The sequence below is a fragment of the Neolamprologus multifasciatus genome, chromosome 19, assembly GCF_963576455.1.
Source record: "Neolamprologus multifasciatus chromosome 19, fNeoMul1.2, whole genome shotgun sequence".
NCBI classification, from domain to species: Eukaryota; Metazoa; Chordata; class Actinopteri; order Cichliformes; family Cichlidae; genus Neolamprologus; species Neolamprologus multifasciatus.
Window position 1 is genome coordinate 10,042,251 of NC_140457.1, and position 23,043 is coordinate 10,065,293.

The 23,043-nt window shown below is 39.9% G+C and overlaps 1 protein-coding gene across 1 annotated transcript; it reads left to right on the top strand.

Moving 5' to 3' along the window:
• The first annotated feature begins 213 nt into the window (after positions 1-213).
• tmx1 (thioredoxin-related transmembrane protein 1) lies at positions 214-6,766 on the top strand. The gene is made up of 8 exons (XM_085143942.1): positions 214-459; positions 793-908; positions 1,168-1,213; positions 2,574-2,702; positions 3,048-3,093; positions 4,316-4,417; positions 4,546-4,612; positions 4,705-6,766. Exons 1-8 carry the CDS (start codon positions 296-298, stop codon positions 4,935-4,937), a joined length of 903 nt encoding a protein of 300 aa, XP_085000068.1. The 5' UTR covers positions 214-295; the 3' UTR covers positions 4,938-6,766.
• Positions 6,767-23,043: the final 16,277 nt, after the last annotated feature.

Below are 23,043 nucleotides of genomic sequence, written 5' to 3' on the forward strand. Positions count from 1 at the left end.
AAAAACATAAAAACAGGTATTACTAACTGTTCTAGTTATAAATTGATCAGATTAAATATATTTTTAAATATATAAATAAATATACATTTTAAATATTTATAAATAAATATAAATATTAAGATATAAAATAAACATTGAAAATGTATGGTTCCAGCTATATTTTGGAGAAAAATTAATTAAAAATAATTTGAATCGTCAGCTGACCGGTGACGTTTACGCGCACAGCGGAAGTTAGCCACGGCGTGTTTGCTAGCTAGCTGCAGCAGTAGCACCCAAGAGCACCAGAGGCTCAAACATGTTTTTTTTACTTCTGCAAACGAAGCACAAGTCATGGATATACTTTTCACTGCTGGGAATATGCTTTATAACGTCGCCAGTTTTGGCCAAGCCGAACAGTCTCAAAGAAGTAACGGATGCTAACTGGGAGGAGATCCTGACTGGGGAATGGATGATTGAATTGTCAGTGTCTTGCTAACGTCCGGTACTCACAACTAGTCAGCTAGATTTATTTTTAAACTCCCATAAACACGAGTCCAGCCGTCTAAAGGCAACGGTCATTAGTTTTATTTAATTGTTATCTTTTATTCCGACCTGTAGTCAGGATAAATTCAAATTGTTCAGCTCTGCTAACAGCTGCTATTTTTAGCTAACCAGCTTACATCAGTTGCATGGGGTTCACTTTGCTAAATAACAGACTCATAATAGCTCGTAGATTAGTGGTTATCTGCACGGTGAAAGTGATGATTGTGCTCCTGATTTGCATCTTTAATTTTGAAACTTGATCTCCATCAGCTACGCACCCTGGTGTCCAGCGTGCCAGCAGCTCCAACCAGCGTGGAAGGAGTTTGCGGACTGGGGAGAGGACATGGGGGTCAACATAGCAAAAGTGGATGTGACAGAGCAGCCAGGTGGGTCTGGATGACCGCTCCCATTTACCAACTACACAATGACTTGTACACATGAAACAAAGCTTTCAGGTCAGTTCAGGAAACCTCTCTGTGTTGGAAAGGATGTTGTTACAGATTTGGCAGTGATATGGCAACTCTGCAGTCAGTCAGTCATTGTTTTTCCAGCCTCTTGTAAGGTGTTAATACTAATGTTGGTCTGTTGCTGAAGACCACTTCAACATGTCTGTCACTTAGTGTACTTGTCTCCCCCCTTTCTAAGGTTTGAGCGGGCGATTCATCATCACTTCACTTCCTACTATATACCAGTAAGTTCATGATTATTTTGTGGTTTTATTTACTTCCTCTTTTAAATGTGTTAACCCAGCTGTGTAAGAAGCTCTTGTTTTATCATGGTTTGGTCTGTGGACGGCAGAAAACTTTGCATTGGGACTCTTAAGTACAGTAGCAGAAATAGGATTTATAGGATAGGAACAAAAACGTTTTAACTGCTTTGCCATAGAGTTCAAAGAATCAGCTAAAAGTAGCTGCAGTAGGAAACTATTCCACAGTCTTGGTGACTCGGATGGAAAGGTGCCGCCCCTTCTCAGTCTTAATCTTATGTCTAGTCTTGTATGAGGAACAACAAGTAAATTCTGACCCTGTGATCAAGTCTAACCTTCTGTCTTTTTCTCCACATGTTTCCAGTAACAATGCAGTACAGTCAAAATGCCACATAGTTTTCAAAATTACCTAGCCTAAACTGCCAGAGTTGAAGGTAAAGTTTTCAGATTGCAACAGACCAAAATTTTAAGTGGAAAAAAAAAAGAATAACCTAAGGCTTCTTTGGTGCCCCTGAACTAGTAGTGTGTTTATTTTCCTGTAGCTCACAGTGAGTCATATTGAAAGATTGACCTGTGTCTCTGCACTCTTTATTTGGCTGACTAAAATGGATTATAACAGTGGCTCTGCTTTAGTTGTTCTGACTGTGCCACTTCAGTTTATATGTGCAGTACTAGCTATATACTGGGTGTGTGTATGTTTGTTTGTAGTGAATTGGCAAATTTGTGCAGGCTAAGCTCTTGAATTCCTGTCTATTCCTGTCTATTAGCAACAGATCTAAATTTATCCTTCTGAAGCACTGCCAGTTCAAATTCAAGGTTTATTATATTAGGAGCACAAAAAAGGAGTTACAGTTCAGCTCCTGATGGCTATCCATAGCATTACTGATTGCAGTTGCAGCTCTAACAGTTACAAAATCTGCAGCAAACAGGTGAGCAGCACCTATGCGTTTCTGTTTGTTTGTTTGCTTGTTTGTTTGTTTGGAATCAACAATAAATTCATCATATAAAGTGCCACATTATCTCTTCATAAATTGGCAGTGGCGTATAATTGGACCTGTGGTTCAGGAGAATGCAGAAGTCATGACATGAAAACGTAGAAGCACAAATAAATTAACTTTCCCTTGATGCAGTAAAATAATTGCCAAGAATCATTTTTCATTTGTTTAGTGGAGAAAATTCAAATCTTTATCTTATCTTTATCACTTCACTACTTTATCCTGCAGCTTGTCGCTTAACTTCAGCTCTCAGGCTCAGAGCCACTATAAGCTGCTAAATGCACACATTTTTTGATAGTATATCAGTCGATAAAATGGTCCTTATCTGTGTGAATCTGTGTGTGTTTCAGCTCTAAGGACGGCGTCTTCCGCAAGTACCAGGGAGCTCGCACTAAAGATGACTTCCTCAGCTTCGTTCATGACCAGAAATGGAAAGCAGTCGAGCCGGTTTCCTCTTGGTTTGGACCGTCTTCCTTTTTGTGAGTTTCAGTAATTCACTATGCTATTAATGCTAGAGTTGTATCAGCCCGGGTTATTAGTTAAATTAGTTTTCCTTCATGTTCAAAGTAGAATTTGTGATGGGAAATGATTCATTCTCCATTTATCAATTAGTTTAATAATAATAATGAGTCACTGCTGTACATTGCTCCTTTGAAAAAGCAGAAAATCATTTGTGTTTACTCTTTTCTTCATGACGCTTTTAAGTGAGACACAAATGCACACCCTCCTGTGCCGCTCCTGTTATTTTTGTCTTGGCTTTGTAGTGATGTGAGAGATTGAAACAGTGTTAAATTACACGCTGTCCTCCCCTCCTCTGTTGACAGAATGAATTCGATGTCTGCTTTGTTCAAGCTCTCCATGTTTATCCGGGTAAGTGAGGATTTCTCTGTCAGTGCTGTAGGTTATTATGCATATTAAGCATTTGTTTTGTGTGCATGTCACGCCTAAAGTGAAATTACATGTTGAAATTAGACTTGCTTTCATGTGCAAATTGTAAACTTCTAATCCAGTTTTACGGAGCTGGCACACTGGATGAAAAACAAATGTAAGTGGACCTCACAGAGAATTGAGTAATCAAACATTACTCAGGTGGAAACAGGAAATTTTGAGGGAAGCCTCGCCCTGCTTAATTGAATTAGGATGCAGAGTTAAGACATACATCAGTTGCATGGGGTTATGACAGTTATGACAGATGGCTTAAGAACGGCTTTACACATTGATAAACGCACCAGGACACAAGTAAACTCTACCACATACTGGATGTTTCAAATATATTTTGAGTATCTCCTTTGGTAGCCTCGTTTTAAATGACAGTTTAAGTGTCGTGATATCTTACTGTTAAGCTGTTGATGAATATTCCCGAATCTAATTCAGTTCAGCTGTGATACAAAACTGTGCAATAGTCTTCAGCTGCCCCTCATTTTTTTACATTTGTTTCCAAGGAGTCACGCTTTCTTGTGAATATTTTTTAACAGTCTTGAGCAATCGTCCTCCAGACTGTCTTGAAGGTCTTACAAAATTTTTCTTTTGGCATTGACTGCAATTGGCTGCATATTGAACAAAAAGCAGTCAAAGAAGAGCTTCTATTCCTGGAGACTGCTTAAAGAAATCATAGAAAAGGCTTGCCTAAAAGCATTAAGGCTATGGTCATACCAAAAATTAACTCTTAAGCTTATAAGAAGCTCACTTTTTGTCTCTTATTCTGTATTTCCATCTATGGTCGATAAATCTCTGCACCCTTTTCCCATTTTCTAAATACGGTATAAAGAAATTAGGGGAGGTTTAAGACTTTTGCACAGAACTGTAGCTTATAAAACAAGAACTAAATTGTATATATAAGCTATAAAAACTATAGATTCAACTTTCAAATCTCTATTGTAGTGGTTGCTGGCGCTCTACCCTGCTGTACCTGTTTAATCAGTACAGCATGTGGCCTGAAGGTGGCGCCAGAGGTTCACTGGACCTTTCTATTGATGACATGAATTTTAGCTACATATAAACAAAAGCACGGGTTAAAAAAGATCTAAAGAATAATTGAATTGGGATGCTTTGTTGATGTGGGTTGAAATATCTCGTCTCTTGTGATTTCCAGCGTTGTCATAACTACATGACGGAGAAGCTGGGGATTCCCGTTTGGGGATCATATGTTATCTTTGGCTTGGCCACTCTGTTTTCTGGCCTGGCGTTGGGTCTGGTGAGTAATTTTGCCGCACTTTGTCATTATGAAACCGAAATGATTCTGTTTTGAAGCTCTTACATCGTTCATCACAAATGCACACATTCCCAGTGGTTTAACGGTTAATCCTGTCTTGTCTGTTGCAGTTACTGGTGTTCATTGCAGATTTCGTTTTCCCCTCAAGAAGATTCTCTTCTCACGATTACTACCAGAGTGAGTTTTGTAATAGATTAGACTAAATACTAATTCACATTTATGTTATATACAGTAAGATACTGACTGTTGCTCCAAATCCTGCTGTGCAGAGAAACAGACTATGGATCAGGCGAGGTTAATCCAGCAACAAGAGGATGCCATTGAGGCTGATGGCGAGGAAGATGACGAAGAGGAGGAAGAAGAGGACCACGACGAGGTCTGGAGAAAGCGGAGAGGATCTCCCGAGGGCCGCCCTGAACCCAGGGGGCAGGCTTTCCCTGACGACGCCCTGAGGAAGCGGGTGGTGGGCAACCAGGGCGAGGAAGAGGAAGAGGACACTTAGAGAGAGAGAGCCTCCTCTTGACATGAGTACCGTTGAGACAGCAGAGTTGAAGGAGCCAAGTTCCTGAGCAGCAGTGTTTTTTTTTGTTTGTTTGTTTCTTTTAGAGCAGAGTCCAAAATCTTCCCGTTGGTCCTGTTCCTCACCCCCAAGATCCTAAAAATGCCTCACTTCTTTTCTTCTTCTCCCTCCCCCATTTTTTTTAAAGGAGAGCTTTAGACTTTCGCATCTGCTCTCTCTCTAAGCCTTAGCAGCAGACTCCACCTGGAAAAAGAAAAGCAGCGCTCCAGACACCTGTCTCTGAAACAAACGGTCTGGCTGAGGTTTAGGTATGGCGTGCAGTGCGGCTGGATTTTTGCAACGATGTTTATGCTATGCATTGTTTTTTAAATAAATGTGTGTTATATTTTTAATCTCTGAATTATTATAACAGGGTTGTAGGTTATCTATGTGGACAGGTAACTTCATTTAGTTTGATTTAATCTGCAACTTGAACCCTAATGTTCACACACCTTTCCACTTTCTGGCGAGAACGTGGCGAAGGACGTCTAAAATGTTAGTTTTTATTATAAAGATTTCAGTTTGCTTGTTGCAGATTTATAAAAAAAAAAATTAAAAAAGAGTGATTTGATATTTTCCCACATTGACTTTTCTGGGGCTGCTTCACTATAAAAGCCTCCTTCTTACCAAATGGAGGCTTTTAAATTGAAGCAACTGTAGGAATCTTTACGTTTGTATTAGCAGTCGTGTTACAGCTATGGTTTAGACTTGGGTTTGAGGGCGGCAAACAGTGATGCTCGTTTTCTCTTTTATTCATGTGAAGTTAATTTAAACTCAGCCACAAGCTTTGTGGTAAATATTTTAAGTATATCAAATGCAAATGTGGCTACACTTGTATTTGTGACCCTATTTAGAATACTAGTTTGAACAGTTAACACAGCCCGGGCTGTATTACAGACATCCTCTTGACACAGGTACATGTGGGGCAGGAACCCTTCGAATAGCATCTATACTATAGAAAGAGCGATGATCACATCACTTTTTCACTTTGACTAGGCTGTGTTTCTGTTGTTCAGCAAAGAACTAGGCCATCCTGCACAGATGTGATATTGAGTTTAAATTAAAGACGTGGAGAATGTTTTTCAGTAGATTCTTTAGTTTCCCCATAAGTTATCCTAAAGCTATTAATGTTATGTCTGATTTATTATCTGTTTCTAATATTTTTACTTGTGATTCTTTAACTATGAAAAGATATTTGATTAAAAAAACAAAACAAAACCCTTTGCGAGGCCAGGTCTGCAGCGCCGTGTAGGTGCGATTAAGAAGACGAACAATATGAAGACTTGGTAAACTCCTCTATCCAGAGCGATGTGTGGCATATCTGTACTAATGCTGCTCCGCTTTGAGGAGCAATAATAAAACTGACGTGTTTTCTTCCCTCACCAACATCACTTGTAAAAATGTCAAACACCTGAGCTTCTTTTATATGCATGAGTGACACACATCGTGCACTGACATCTCATTAACACTTTATGAACGATGGCACTCAAAGAACATCCTGTATACTTTTCCTCCTTTTAACCGAACTACAGACCCAGTACACGACCAGTGTTTTGTTACATGTTTTCGTTCTGAAGGGGCTTGTAATGACTTGCATTTATTTAGATTTTTTTTTCTATGCTGATTTTTATTCCTTAAAAAGCCAATTGATCATTTAGGTGATGGATGAAACTGGTTGTACATATGACTTGTAGCATTCTCACTTTACAGTGAGTCACCTGTGATGCTTGATTGTTTCTTTAAATAAAGGGTTAACTCTAAAAAACATTTAACTTTTAGTTGTTGTTTTGCTTTTGTGTGATATTATTCTGTAAAATATACCGTTTGACAAAGATGCAAAAAGGATATTAAGCAGGTGAAGCGATAAAATTGTCAAGTGGCAGATTTGACAATATTTGAAGAAATCAAAAATTTGGTAAAGAGTTACGTGGGTGATTAATTTACTCACTGGACGCTTTATTACTATGTTATTACCAGGTGGACCAATTTTGCATCAGAACTTCAGATTTAGCGAGGTGCTGGAAACATTCCTCAGTGATTCTGGTCCATGTTGACTTCATGGTGTCACAGAGTTTCTGCAGATTTGACAGCCATGATTGAAATCTCCTGTTCCACCACATCCCAAAGGTCTCTACTAGATTAACTGTCACAGTCATGAAACCAGTTTGAAATGATTTGAGCTTTGAGACGTGTGATATCCTGCTGAAAGCAGCCACCAGGAAGTCTTACTATCAGGATGTAGATGGTAAGCAACAAGCTTGAGGGGGCCTTCAGTGTTTAACAGTGATGCTCAGTTGGTGATATGGGGCTCAAAGTATGTCAAGAAGATATCTCCTACACCAGCGGTCCCCAACCTTTTTTGCGCCACGGACCGGTTTATGCCCGACAATATTTTCACGGACCGGCCTTTAAGGTGTCGCGGAAAAATACAACAAAATAAAACTAGTACCGGTACCGAAAAAAAGAAGATTTATTCATAACACACGTGAAAAGACCCAGGAAAACCGAGTTAACGATAAAAACTATAACAAAATAACGCTGAAAACCGATAAAAACCCTGAAAACCATACATTTCACACCTGAGCCTCAACTCTCGTGGCCCGGTACCGGCCCGGGGGTTGGGGACCGCTGTCCTACACCATTACACCACCAGCAGCAGGATGGAGCCTTACTTTTCTATTAGCTTAAAGGAATCTGACTATTCTCTGCACTCTAGCAACAACAACAAAAATAAAGTATTTTCCCAGACAGCTGCCACTCTGTGGATATTTTCTCTTTCTCAGATCATTGTCTGTAAACTGTTGAGATGGTTGTGTGGAAAAATCTCAGGATATCAGCAGTTTCTGAAATGCTCAGCTCGTCTCACACACCCATTCCCATAGTCACCTAAAACACATTTCTTTCCCACTTTGATGCTTGGTTTGAACAGGTCATCTCGACCATATCTACACTCCTAAATGCACTAAATGAGTTTCCGCCATGTGACTGGCTGAATAGTGCTTAGCATGGCAGCTTCTGGTGTGTAGTCAGATGTAGATGATGTATCATTGTTTAAGGAAATGCATCAGTGTGTAGCTGAATTTGATTCCTGTACTCACTCTGGAGAGAGTTTCATCTTCTTCTTAGTGTTGTGCAGCAGTTTCTCCACATAAAGGATCACAAGACAAGTTGATTTAAGAGACATGAAAACCAAAGGTCTGCCACATGTGCTCCATCCATCCACCCTCTTCTCCTTATCAGGGGTCCATGTGTGGTCTGGAGACGATCCCAGCTACCATAGCATGAAGGGCGCGTACACTGTGGACACGTCACCAATCTGATGCAGGGATAACACAGAGAGACAGGCAACCGTCACACTCACTGTCTCACCTATGGCCAATTTAGAATCACTAATTCACCTAACCCCACTAATATATACTATATTCCCGTATACATGAAAAAGCGATCACAGCTTAAACCCGGATTAAAAGGTAACAGGTAACTGCTAAATAAATGTAATAAATGTGAACTCCAGTTAAACCATCTTAAAATCTAAATATAAAAACTTTAAATTAACATATTTTATATTAAGTGCCAAAGTCTGCCAGCAGGTGACACTCTCACACACATTTTGAGTTCTTTTCAAAGCCAACATTGACCTCAGGAGCTACTAGTAAGCATTATGTCAGACAAATGTACACCTCAGGACATTTTGACAGAAATGTAAAAGTGTGGTATTCTGAATGTAAAAGCTGCAGCTGACATTTTCTCTAATTTATTCTCCTGAGGCTTCCCATTTCCTATCTTGAGTGACAACTCCTGTATTGTATCTCTCATCAGAGCTGTGATTTCAGCTTGAGTACCCTTGTGCACACGCTCTGTTTAGCAGTAGTATGTTTCTTGGAAGGAGAGTGAAAGAGGAAAGGTGTTTGATGGGATTCCCCTGATGTACTGTACCAGCCTGCTGCACGCCCCCTCCGGCGCCTCAGTGCAGCGGGGTCATCCTGCACATGAAGAACACAGAGCAGATGCTTGATAAAAGCTGAATGCACACTCAACTGAAGCTGCCATACTGGGTTTGATTTATCGGGCACATACGCAGATTCCCTTTAAGCTGAACGGGGTTTCGGCTGCGTACTGTTCTGCATCCTAAAGCAAAGGCAGATGGCAGTTTAGTGGTTTCTGTTCTTGTTCATTTAACTCGCTTTGGTCCATATAGTTTGCTATTGTCCTTGCTTTAACTTTACCAGCAGTGTTCTTCTTAAGTGCCATGTCTGCAGCAGGAGAGCTGGATTCTGTATGATAACACTATGTTGTACTGTGACATTTCTACAGAGGCTCTTTCATTCTTCTTTTCATGCTGGCAGAGTTTATTAGTTCCCCAGACTTTGATGATCCCTGTTAAGAGAAGCCTGCAGACTTTGATGAAACACTGACTTCTCTACATTGGAGAAACAAATGGGGGAAGTGTATGCCAAGGAGTTCAGTCTGCTGTGTTGCCATTGTGGTGGGTGTGAATCATCAGTGCAGATGAAAATTGCTGGTTTATTTAGAGCTCATTAGAGAGAAGCTCACAGTGATGCTTTCAGCTATAGGTCTTAGGTGAAAGAAGTTTTTAGCTTCTTAAATCCAGACAAATATGCACTAAAGTGTTATGTGTTATAATATTACTAATAGGTAATATGCAAGGTTTAATTAAGCCTTTATTACCATGTCAACCATCGTATTATAGCAGTTAAGAAACAAGTTGCCCCTGGCTCTAGTCATATGAAAGGCCTCTTGCAAAGAAGCCTTCATTTTTATGTCTTTCTGTAGTTGGTTTCTGTCTCATTATGCTCGTTTTGGATCTCTTTGTGGTTGATTTGAAACTCTTTTACTTTTTTCTCCACCAGAAAACAAAGTAAGATGGCAGTTTCAGGCAGACTAGTGGATCATCCTCTTCTGTCACACCAACCATCCTTTACATCCATAAACCTTCTCCATGGTCTTCCTCCTGCCTGACATCTTCAACATCTTTGCCCAATATATCCTATCTCATCTGTACCTCTCTAACTTTGTCTCATTCTATTTATATTAAAAAATAATTTGAATTCTTTCCTATCTTAATATTTTCCTAAGTGGAGCTACATGAGGTGTTTATGGATATTACAATTTCTTTTCCCTCCCCTTTTTTTTTAAATAAAGCACATCCACTGATGCCTCTGCAGACACAAGGTCTTAATGTTTTGAGGTTCCCAAAGAGAATCAGGGTTTCAAGCCTCTTCTTTAATGTGAAAACACAGAACAGCTGAGCAGAACTGCTCTGCTTTGGTAGAAATGTTCCTTCAGATTTACAATTTGCATTGGGTTTGGTTCTCTCTGTGAGCCTCCTGCATTTGTTTCCAGTCTTATGTTTGTTGTTTTTGCTTCATGTTTTGCAGATGAATAGTTGGAATTTGACTCTTTGAGCCCTCTGGCCTGTTCAGTCATCTGTCTATGGATACATGCGTACTTCCCATAAATTGCAGCATAGTTAGCTTTAGATAAGCAACCAGTAGCTTTTAGATAGATGTTGTTGAGGAGAATAATAAATTAAAACTGTTAAAGTACAGTCTCGGAGTAAATGTACTTTAACTTGTGTCTGTGGAAGGGAAATGAAAGTCTGTGTGCCACTGAGGCTAATTTTTTACCTCTCACTCAATGGATGTGCATGTTTTAACCTGACACACCTTTTCCAGACAACCACAAACAGAAACTTTCAATATCTTGTTTCCCACACACCCGTAGCCCAATTCCATAATTCATATAATTCACTCTATGAATCAGTTCCATTTCCATTTTTTCAGCTACAATTTCTCTCACAATAATAACGGTAATCTACAGTGTCTGTACTCCTCTAACTCTTAAAAGTCTTATCATAGAATAAATGAAAAGTCACTTATCCAGCATGCGGAAAGAGGCATAAGAATTTTTTTGGTTTGAACTTTTTTAAAAATACATAAATAAATAAATCCAGACACTAGTGGACAGAAGAGGTTTTGGCTCAGACCACAAAAATCCATGAGAAAAACAGGACAGTGTTATATGATCCTGCCGGTCCCTCTGGTCTACTGGACGCCAGCGAGGTAAGAGTGTGAGTGTCCAACAAGGCAGCGCTTGTTCTGTGAGCTTTGTCCCCTCAGTACCCTCCATGTGGTTGGACCATTACCACACATAAGGAAGATAAAAAGACTGAGATCTCTTTGTTATAATAGGAAAATTTAAGATCATCTGGGTATTGGGTCACTGAGATTGGACATGTTTTTGTTTCATTAGACTTCAAAACCCTCAAAAAGCAGTTTAAGATGATGATGATAATTTTCTTCACAGTGGTGCTGAAAACCCACAAAATTTATCAGATCATTCAAAGAAAGAAATCTGTGAATCTAGCTGAAAATTAAGTATGTGTATGTGCTCATGTTTCTGTTTTATTTGTTTTTTTAATGCATTATTTTTATTGTCTGCATTTCTTTGTCTTACTTACCCAGCTTCACCATCATTTGTCTCACCTGTGTTTCATTCCCACCTGAGCCTGATCACAAATTCACCTCCAGCCCTGCCATTTGATGGCTTTTTCAGTTTGTCTGTTTATACTCTGTTTCTTAAACCAGGTTGTTATATGCCTGATTGGCTTTGGACTTTGCATTCATTGCTTTTTTTTTTTTTTCTGCATTGCCTACCAAATCCTATTTTTTTTTACTTGCTTTGTCTGATCAGTCATAACATGAAACTATGGGAGAGATTTGTTGAAGCCAGACTAGTGAAAGTATAGAGGAGCACAGAAGGAGCTACAATGTGACTTTGTGGCTCTAGAGAAGGCAGAAACAGATATTGTGGTATTGCATGAACGTTAGGAGCGGCAGAGAAGTATGTGAGGGCGGTGTAAGACATGTATGAGGACAGTGAGACACTTGTGAGACCTGCGGTAGGAGTGACAGATGGGTTTAAGGTGTGGCTGGGATTACATCAGGGATCTGCTCTGAGCCTCTTCTTGTTTGCTGTCGTGATGGACATGTTGACAGACGAGGTCAGGACAGGTAGAGACCAGGTGGAAGAGAGTCTGGAGAGATGCAGGTATGCACTGGAGAGAAAAGAAGCTAACATTAGTAGAAGCAAGACAGAGTAGGTGTGTGTGAGAGGGAGGCAGGTAGAAAGCTGGAGATGTAAGGAGCAGAGGCTGTGAAGGTTGTGAGTTTATTTCACTGGGGACGAGCAGGACGGACAAACCTAGAAATGAGCACATTAGCTTGAGCAGTTTGGAGACAAAGTTAAAGAGTCGAGGCTGAGATGGTTTGAATATGTGCAGAGGGGGGATAGTGCACGTACTAGATAAAGGATGTTGAACATGGAGCTGCCAGGCAGGAGGAAAAGAGGAAGATCGCGGAGGAGTTTTATAGATGTGATGAAGGAGGACATGCAGAGGGTTGGTGTGACACAGGAGGACAGGGGGAGATGGAGGCAGGTGATCACATGTAAAGGGAGAAAGACGTGTCACCTTGAGTCACCGGAACATTTGAGCAGACACGATCGAGTTTTGTGAGTGTAAATCAATGGAAAACGAGGATATCAACACACAGTAATGGTTTTGGACATGTTTGTGGTCCTGACTGACTAATCTCAACTACCACCATGTAATAGGTGCTAAAATTGGAAAAAATGTTAGGATGGAAAAAACCTTTATGCATGTTAGCACTGCTGTACCTAAACTGTTAGCACCTCTTCAAGACACTTTTTTAAAATCTTAAATTATCATTTAATAATCATTTACTTTACATTTCTTTACTTTTTAGGGGGAAAATTAAGGATAAAAAGCTACTTTCCATGTTTCTGAGTTTTCTCAGAAGGTTTTAGGCTGGCGCGTGCTCACGATATTACTACTTGTAGCAGTAGCAGGGTCTTTGTCCAGCTCAGACTCAATATGTTCATTGTGCCATTACACATTCATGACAAAGTCTGTCTGTTTAGTGGCTAATTGCATCTCCACTGTAATTACAGTTGACCAAAATCTTTTTTTTTCCTTCCACAAACACCCTCCTCTGTATCCACCCATATTTACATCTAGGAGCTCTGTCACTTCCCCCCAGACCAGATAATTACACGGAGGCTAAAACAAAAATAAAAATGAAACACAATGGTTTGTTGTTGTGTCTCCCATTCAGTCTACAGCAGGTACATTTTCAGGAAACCAATGCGGTCATGCCAGAGAGAAAACCCTGCCACGTTTCTTTGCCTGAATGCAAGTGCACTAAAATAGCAACACGGTATAAAGTATAAACACAGGATACACTGAGTGGATTTTCAGGGGTGAGGGGAGAGGGGGCGGAGAAGGAAAAAAAACACCACACGGTCCATTTAAAGAAATAATAAATGCTCACAGCCTGAGTAAAACAAGAAGGAAACTCCACAAAACTGCTACTCTTAAAGGGATTTTCCTCTAACCAGTAGAGTTAAATTTAAAAATAACACAAGAACAAAAGTATAAAGGTATAGAAGACTGTCACAGCTTTCTTTAACTTATAATGACAGAGACTTCTCAAAGGTTGCGTAGCGAACCTGTAAACACTACACTGACATACTGGCTCTTAATACAAGGGGTGTGGTTGTTGTCACTTTGCTTGCACCTGAGAGAAATATCTGGCTCTTCTCTGTCAGAGAGAAAATTGCCCAAAAAGAACATTATGAGCATGTTGATGCTCATAATGTGGTAAAATATAGTCTTGGACTGCAAAACCATGAGATGTAACTCTATAAATCTCTAAATCAAGTCATTAGTTTCGATGTGACATCGTTTTACACATTGTTACAATATAGCTGTTTAATCACGATCTAATGTTATAAGCATTTTCTCGTATGTCTTGTAAAATAATCTTGTGCAAATGTTTATCTCAGGGGTGCTGTTGATGCACCGCTTCATGAGTCTTTTAGTTTGCGCTGATGTTAAGACGCATATTTTCTAGTCAGAAGGAAGTCGATGTTTACTCCAGTCCCAAAGTTTTAAACCAAACTCAGCGAGCAGCGCGGCTGTTCCCATGGATATGATAGTTTGTTGTGGAGCACCTCAACCCATGTGAAACACACATCTGGTCCTCTTGAATCGTTTAAGTCCCCGAGTTGACACGTGAAAACACCCTCCAGTACAGTTTAAACATTATCACGGGTCAACAGAACAAGTGAAATCTGGTCTTAGGTTTGGGCGTGGGAGAGTGTTTAGAATCCGCATTCCTTTGTGTGAAGAGAAAAAAAAAGAGCGAGTTTTCTTTGACATCTTAAATCTCTTAACAGCGGGGGAACAATGGCAAAAGGGCTCAAAAGTGACAGATCTTTGAGCCCTTTCTATTGACTATCCCTCTCCCAGTGCACAAGGGTTTTGTGTGTGTGTGTGCGCATTCTCCACCCACCATCGTTTGTCTGCCAGAAAGGTCAAGGAGAAAAATTAAAAAGTGAAGAATGACGAGAAAACGCCTCTTTAATTAATTGGTGCAATTATTTCTGTGTAGTAGGTTTATACGGCCAAGGTTTCCTTTGCACGCTTAAGACTCGCAATGCATCGTGAGATAATTAATGTCATGGGAAGAAGAAAAAAAATACTTCTGTTTCACTTTTTTCTTTTTTCAAATTCTCTTGGTGAAATACTGTTTAATTACACCTACAAATGGGTTTTTAAATGGAGCCAGACAAGAAGTTTAAAGGATAAGCTCTGCTTTGTCTAGCCTTGTGCAATGCCTAAAAACTTCTAGACATTTGAAATCCCCTAATTAGATACTTGAGTCACAAGTCAAATAGTTAGGAATTTCTAATGCCGAGCACTATATAATATTCCCGTATCTTATTAAATCGGCATCTGAAAAATCGCTAATAGTCGGCATTAACTAAAAACTGTTCTCATAATGCATCTCAGTGCATTTAGGCATGTAGGCATGGTCAAGGTGACCTGCTGAAGTTCAAACTGAGCATCAGAATGGTGAAGAAAGGTGATTGAAATGTCAACATGGAGCAAAATTCCTGAGGAGTGTTTTCAGCACCTTGTTGAATCTATGCCACAAAGAATGATGGCAGCTCTGAAGGAAAAAGAGAGTCCAACCTACTACCAGTATTAACAATTTACAGTGTTAATATTTGAGCTCTGTGTGGACAAACAGCAACACACATCAGTGAAGTTTGATTTCCATACCTCTCCAGCAGCTCCCTGAGGTCATGTAATCAGGGCCTGCTGGCTGTGAAGTGTACACAGAGCTTTTGCACCACTGGGCCCCAGACTCTGGGTCTCTCTCCACTGAGCCTGAGATTTCCTTTCAAGATAAATATCGCAACAAAATAATAAAAACATGAAAAAAACTACAAGTCCGCAGCTGGCACTATATCACTAAACCTTTACTTTATTTACTTTACTAGTATTAATAAAGTGACCGGTGAGTGTACAGTGAAGTAAAAGTATACAGTAAAACCAAAAAAACACTAAAGTACATGTAAATGAACCACTACTGTAGTTTAAATGCAGTAATCAAAGTGTGAGGACACTATGCCACAATTTTCTGCATAATAACAGGACTCATTATGAAGAAGAGAGCATTAATTTTGTTTTATATCTCTGAAATAAATATTAGTGCAATGATATAATTTGGTTGTAAAATATTAATTCAAGATTTTTTGTTTTAATTGTGGGATATAAAATACAGTATTTTCCATTTTTCATAGGTTAAAGTTCAAGTTAAAGTAGGTTAGAAGAATGCACATAAGTGAAAGGGATTGGTTATCTTTATTTGCTGGTGGTCCTCTCAGATCTCTGGTTGTTCTACACTCTGATTTAGAGGCTGACATCGCTCGGTTTTAAGTTGAGTGCTTCAACAGAAGCTGCTCGTCTGGCTTATAAAAGCTCATATCTGAGGCTGTTGAAGAAAAGCAGCTCACAAAAAAGAGCCAGATAAGAGCCGGGTCAGAGCCGGGAGCAATAAACCTGGCATGTCTCTGTCAAGGTTAAGTCTCTGCTGTAGGTCAGGGTTAATATATTTCTCCTTGGATGAAGCTTGTCTGCTTAAGGCTGTGTGAGGCAGGCAACAGTATGGAAATCACAACAAACTGAGTTTACTTCACTGCAGAAATGAAATGACAGAATATGAATATGTGTTATTTGTTATGAGCACCAGTGAGAGAGCGTATCCTGACTCGGGCAGCATACTCACTGTACAATGCGGTTACATAACCAGGGAGATGTTGATGCTTGGTGCTATGGCAGCACTGTTAGATGTGGGCTCACAGCAACACGATCCTGTAGCTTGAGAACTTACTTCACCTTTAAGAAGGAAACCATTTACACATGTATTAAAGTGATCGTTTTTAACAAAAGGCCCTTGTGATGGCTACAGTTGGATGAGACCTGAATACATTTGCAACATGTTAGCTGCAAACCAACAAAAAAGCACATCCAAACATTGTGGGGGATATGAACTGTATTAGATTACTAAGACATCTAAAGCCAGATCGCACATGTTGCAGGCTGAGACAAAACAGATATGCATCTGACAATTACATTAATGTAGAAAATGTCTGACTTAAAGCAAACCATCATTTCTTTTAAAATATTACAAACTTCTGATGAAGAGCAGGTGAACACTAGGTAACAAAATAGCTAGAAACGCACATGTACAAGAATACCAATCTAGGCCCTGTAGATTTATCACACAGATGCATTAGTTCATTGACTGCAACAGCTTACATACAGAGTTTGAAGCAAGGAGTGCGTGCACATGCGACATGCCCATCAGAGAGTTAACTAAAACGTTATGAGTGGACAAATCAACAGTTGGGCATTTTCTGAAGAAAAAACAGGGAGCAATCTGTTAAACACAACATAGGAAGCATAATTCATCAGACCATGTATGGTTTCTGATGGCAGTGGAATTTAGGGTGTGGCTGAGTACAGACTAAAACAGCAGCATGAATTTTTCCTCAGTGGTCGAGTCAGTCAGTGTCAGTGGCAGAGAAAAGGACACTAAAAAAAAACTGCTGGACATTGTGGACAATGCTGGGCATCCTCTGCACACGGCCATAAACAACCAGAAGAGTCTGTTCAGTGACAGGTTGCTTCTCCCAAAGACAAGAACCAACAGACTTAAAAACTCCTTTGTCCCACACGCCATCAGACTGTTTAACTCCTCTCTGGAGGGGAGAGGGAGGGGAAACAGGAGGACAAAGGAGGGGGGAACAACTAAGCTGTAGTGCCTCTTCACTTCACTGTGCAATACTTTTGTTAATAGTCAACGGTGCAATAGACCTCAATACTTTAAATGTGCAATTCACTTGTACTTTTATTTTTATTTTTATTCCTATTTATTCTATTTATCCCCTTTGTATATTTTATTTATATATGTCTCTGTATTTATATATATGTGTGTGTTTGTATATATATAATATTCTGCTCACGCTCTGTAACTTCTGTCGGTGCTGTGCTTTTGGAAACCGAATTTCCCAGAGGAACCCACCTGAGGTATTAATAAAGTTTTATCTTATCTTATCTTAGTCACCTGATCTCAGCTCAGTTAATCATGCATTTCCCTTGCTGAAGATAAAACTAAAAGACCAACAAACGATACAAACTAATGACAGCCTTGCACAAATGGGGGAAACTTCATTGTCTGGTGATGTCTATATCCATGAATTCCAGGTTTTGGAGTCATTGCTTGCAGGATTCTCACAGTGTTAGTATGCACAATTTATTTATGGTTATGTTTATTTTTATTCACAGTTCTCTATTCTGTGCACTTTTATCTATTTTAAGTCCGCTACCCAATTAGAATCCCCAGTTAGGCTAACATACGTGTCTATGTATGTCTATGACCACTGTGCTGTGCAACTACATGGTGACGAGGAAGAATACAGGACAACTTTGTTACGCGGTGCGAGCAAAACCATCTACAGCTTCATTTGGCAAAGACTAAGCAACCGTTTGTGGGCACGAGAAGGACAGCAACAACAGTGACTCCTGTTCCCATCCACGGGGTCTGTGTGGAATCAGAGGATTATAAATACCTTAGTGTGCATACTGACAATAAACTGGACTGTAATAAAAACACAGGAGCCTGACTGAGGTCCTTCAACATCTGGTGAATGATGCTCGGGGTGTTTTACGAGTCTGTGGTGCTCAGTACCATCCTCGATGCTATGGTGTGCTGGGGCAGAAAACTGACAGTATCAGATAACAACAGACTCAATAAACTTCGACCATGTTACAGCACCGAATACCACAGGAGGCCATTCCTGCCTGTGGCCATCAAACTTTCTAACTCTCCTTTAAGACACTTGGACTATTTTCACGTGTAATTTCTTGTCTATACTGTACATAGTCTTCTTTTAACTTTGGAATATTTCATTTTCATTTCACGTGGATCACATATTTATATTTTAAGTGAGCATCTGTAACAAAAGAGTTCCCCTCCCCCCTCCCCCCCGGGATTAATGAAGTATTCTATTCTGATTCTGATGACACCGCTTAGGGGACTGTGTATGAAAATGTCTCAGATTCCTCAGTTATTAATTCAGTATTTTTCCTCAACCCTTTAAATGAAAGCTAAAACATGCACTTCAAAATTGCATGTTGATTGTGTCATTAAATATTTCCCAGAAGCATACAGAGCCAAAGCCATTTTTGTTACTGCTGAACAATTTGATGGCCTTAAAAAGAAGTGCAGAGCCTCAAAGCACAACAATGACTGTTGCTTCTCTGCAGGGCCGCAACAGTGGGGAGGAGAGTTGGACTATTTCTGTACCATCCTAAAAGCCGGTCAGAGAGAAGATGCCTTAATCACCACGAAGTAATTACATAGCTTATTTTACAGAGGAACAATTGCCGAACGTTGTGTGCAGCAGTCACGTTGTCAAAGAGGCATAGGCCTTTAAATTGCAGGGCTCTGGTGTTTGTCAACATGTATTTTAAGAGGAAGGCTCAGGAATAATAGAAGGGTTCACGTGAGTCTATACAATATTTGAGAACCATATCATGTTGCACTGGAAAACAGCTCACTCTATTCAAAAAAGATTGTCGTTTCCATCTGTAATAATAAATATGTTCAGGGCCATCACTGCCCCTCATCACTCATGTGGAAATCGCTGGAAAGGCTGTTGAAGCACACCTCCCCACTGTGCAATGTGGTATGGAGAGCAGCAACAAGAGTCTAAACAGACAAAACATCAGTGGCAAAAGATATTGATAAATGCAGCATTAAAATAGGAGCCAGGGTAAAGATGGGTTGCAAAGCAGCCTGCAGGCGTGAGGCTTAAACGGACAGCAGGATGAGAGAAGGTGAATCAGCCGAAGACTGACCTCATTTACCACAACAAATTACCGTGCTGACATTTTTAAGGTGCATTTAGAGGAGCTGAACTCTGTCATATAAATCAATAAAAGGACCTAATTGAAACTGACTGAGCTGACACTGAGATCAACTTCACTTTACGGCCTGTCTGAACTAACGTTATGCTCAGGTTTGTTTCTTCTTCCATCCCTAGTGTCTTCACGGTGATTATGTACAATAGCACGGTCAGCAGATCTCAGGTCAGATAATTAACAGAAGGAGGTTTTCCCTTCTGGTCAGCTAATTTTATTTAAAGACCAAAACCAGCAGTTTCGTTCTCTTGCACTGCCTGTGCTCCTCCGCACCAAGCTCATTTACTTGAATGGGCACAAATATGTAAAAAGAGGTAATAAATACACAAAGTCCCAAAGCCATTTGAGCAGGGGGGAATTAGAAATACTCACTTCTCCAACTGCTGCTGCACAAAGTCTGTGTTTATTACCGTCCACTCATCATATGGCCATTTTAAGTCTTTTTTACTTGTCATCCAGTATGCTAGAACATGTAGATTCACAGGAGATACAGAGCCAGTAGCAGCAATAGTGGGTTACAATGTAACACAATACTGGAAGTTGTAGTTAAGTCTCTGTGCAGCTCCAAAAAACTGTTTCAGCCATATGATTAATTTTAACACTACAGGGTGCTATACACAGTGGGCTTATAGCTGAGAAATGTCCCTGCAGCATAGATAGACAAACGCGTGATAGATAATGACTCCTTCTAATAATATGTGAAGGTACATGTGAAAGAATAACAAGATTTGGGGATCTGAACAGCAGGCCACCTGAACAACCCCTTAGGGAGGGATTATGAGCTAACATGGAGGAGGGGGAAAGAGCCAGAGTGTGATGGGGGTAAATTTAATCTCTTTCCTGGACTTTGATCATTTCAGATCCTTCCCAGAGGACCTGGGGAAAGCAGTTAAGGAGTGGGACACCTGGGGTACTTTGCTTAGCCTTCTACTTTGGATACTTCGACTTCAATGATCACATACAAAGCTCGTCACTGGATGTGTATGTAGTGACACGTACCTCACTTTTATATAAATGATACCTAGATGGCAATGACTCAGAAAACATCCTAGTAAAAAAAAAAAAAAAAAAAAAAAACACCCTAGTATCATTTTTAAATGTTACATATAAACAACTCCAGGGTTGTGTGCATGTGAGCTCAACCAATTTTTAACTTTACATATTTAGTGGTTTAATGTGTTCATCAAGATAATTTTTTTGTGCTCTGATCGCGCTATGGTACAACAAAAGTCAGCTAGCTGGAGCAATTTTCATGTACGTATCATCAAATAGTGCATTTCTTTATTTCTTGTTATGTTGTGTGCATTTTGATATCCCATAATAACCCACGCTGTGAACCAGGCCACCATTTCAAACTTATTTAAATTTTCTCATTTTCTCATTATAACTATAGGCAAGCGTGGCACTAAGTTACTACTCTGTAAGACAATAAATACACATTCTTGTTGTTTTTATGACTTACTGCAGGTTTGGTGTTGCCAGAGTTCAACTTGAGATAATCAGTGAAGTGTGTTTGAAACAGATTCTTCAGACTCTTTCTCCGTCTGAGTTGCCATTGATGAAATGCAGCCACACTGCTCCAAACATTGTGCCTGCAAAGATTATGAAATATGACGCCAGCACATTGTTTGGGCTACAGGCACCGCTCACACTGATCCGACTGTGTAGCACATCAAAAGGGTCCATTTCTGTCATCCTGTGATGTCCGCAGCCTTTAAATTCCAGCCAGTTTTCTGGAGAACGGAAAGAATGATTTATAAAGAAAGCTTCCAACTTTCCTCCTGCCATACACCTTCAAAAATTTACACTCAGAGACACTTTCTTTTGAATCGGGAGACATGTGATTTTTGGTTTTCTGTTTGTTCTTCAGGGTCAAGAAATTAACAACCACTGAGTTGCAATCAGATGTACTTTTTCCACTCTGCTCTATTTGACATTTCTGCAGACACACTCATGGAGGATTGATGCCCTCTCTGAAAAGAGTAAAGGGAATTTCACAGGTGCCTGAATTCCTGAGCTCCCGCTGGAAAACTTCAGATAGTCTGCACCATGGCATTCCTACTGCAGCATATGGATGATTCATTTCCCCTGACTAAAGGTGTTCGCCTCAAGCCGTCAGATACCACCATCAGATTCACAGCAGCAAGCAAGGGTCAGCAGGTGAGAGGTCAGGCCTCAAGCAGCTGAGGTCGGGAAGGTTCACACCACAATGACTGCAGGTCGTCTCCACAAAGAATTTCCCTCGTCTGAATTAAAGAGCCAATTGCCAGTTCATACAATGCTATTTAAAATGTCTGTGTGAAATCATTTGAAATTGTAGTACTGGATTTATTTGCTTGATTTATTTATTTTAAATAATTGACATAGACTTTTGAAGTAGATGTTTTCTCTTGTAATGCAACAGGCCATTAAAAGAGAGGCAAGGAGTAGACACCCTCACCCTGGGATACCTGGGTGAGGGTGTCTGATGCTGAGAGACGCAAAACACAGCAGAAGTATCACTAAAGGTGGATCTCATTGCAAAGATCTTGAAAAATGTTTCTTACACAAAACAGCAACAGAAAACTTCCAAAAGAGTCCCTAAGGGAGAAAGAGCAAGTAATAAAAAAGTAAGAAAGTATGATAAATGCTCAAAAGTCTGATATAAAGGGAGACACCTGGTCCCCCTAATACAACAGAAACCAATGACATCTAATTGTGAAACAGTGAAAACTTGAGCAACAACAGCAACGACAGCATGCCAAATTAAAATGAGACATTTGTATATTTTAATTATTTCTGTTGACTTACTACCAGGAAGATGAAGCTTCTGAATAAATCTAAACACAGTCGGTAAGCTCTCGAGCCTCTTGGATATCTACAGTAAACATCTTTTCACATTCTGGCTTCATTGAAACTACAGCAAATGCAGCAATTCCTAATTTACACATACCTGGAATTAAACTTCTATGCTTTTTTCTAAAAATTGAAACATATAGCTCTTATTCCTACAAAGATCTGGACTTGTTTTGGCACCAGATTGTCTTGCAAGGATTTAAAGCTTTACAGAGAGACACATTTCTTTCATTTCAGTCTAGATCCAGCTTCTTGAATTCAGGACAGGTCGTAACCTGTTCACAGCTTTCCTGACATCCTGATCCCTCCCTCATAGCATAGTAACACAATCATTCTCCTATGTGTGTGTGTGTGTAGGTTTTTTCTTTTTTTTGCTGGTCACACTGAACTTGCTTTGTTTCACACAGAAATTAAATGCAAATTCGAGTTCAAAGCTTTAATCAGTTACTTTAATCCTGACTTCCTCATATTTTCTTCCTTTCTTTTTCTCTCTACCATAAAGAATCAAGTGGAAAAACCTAAATTGTTTACCAGAGCTTCACTTAGGTAAATCCCAAACGCAGCGTACAAAGTGGAGAGACACCCCACACAAACAAATCCTCAGACTGCTTGTGGGCTCAGCAGGGTGTCTGTGTTTCAGTCCTTCAGTAAAAGTCACCTGCACGTACGGACATGTTGAGCTAACATTGAAGGTAAACATTTTGAAGCTAAATTTGACAATGGAGGAGTGGATTGGTGATAAATAAATGTCACAATGTTTCTGTGCCCGTCTTGGTCTTTATTTGAACTTCACATGTCTTTGCAAAGGCATGTCTGCACATTGCCCTCCAAAAATAC

Bases quoted from the DNA above. Each gene is read 5' to 3' on its own strand.
- tmx1 (XM_085143942.1), top strand. From the start codon at position 296: ATGTTTTTTTTACTTCTGCAAACGAAGCACAAGTCATGGATATACTTT. The intron at 460-792 runs GTCAGTGTCTTG...GATCTCCATCAG, and splicing joins GGGGAATGGATGATTGAATT to CTACGCACCCTGGTGTCCAG. The intron at 909-1,167 runs GTGGGTCTGGAT...CCCCTTTCTAAG, and splicing joins GGATGTGACAGAGCAGCCAG to GTTTGAGCGGGCGATTCATC.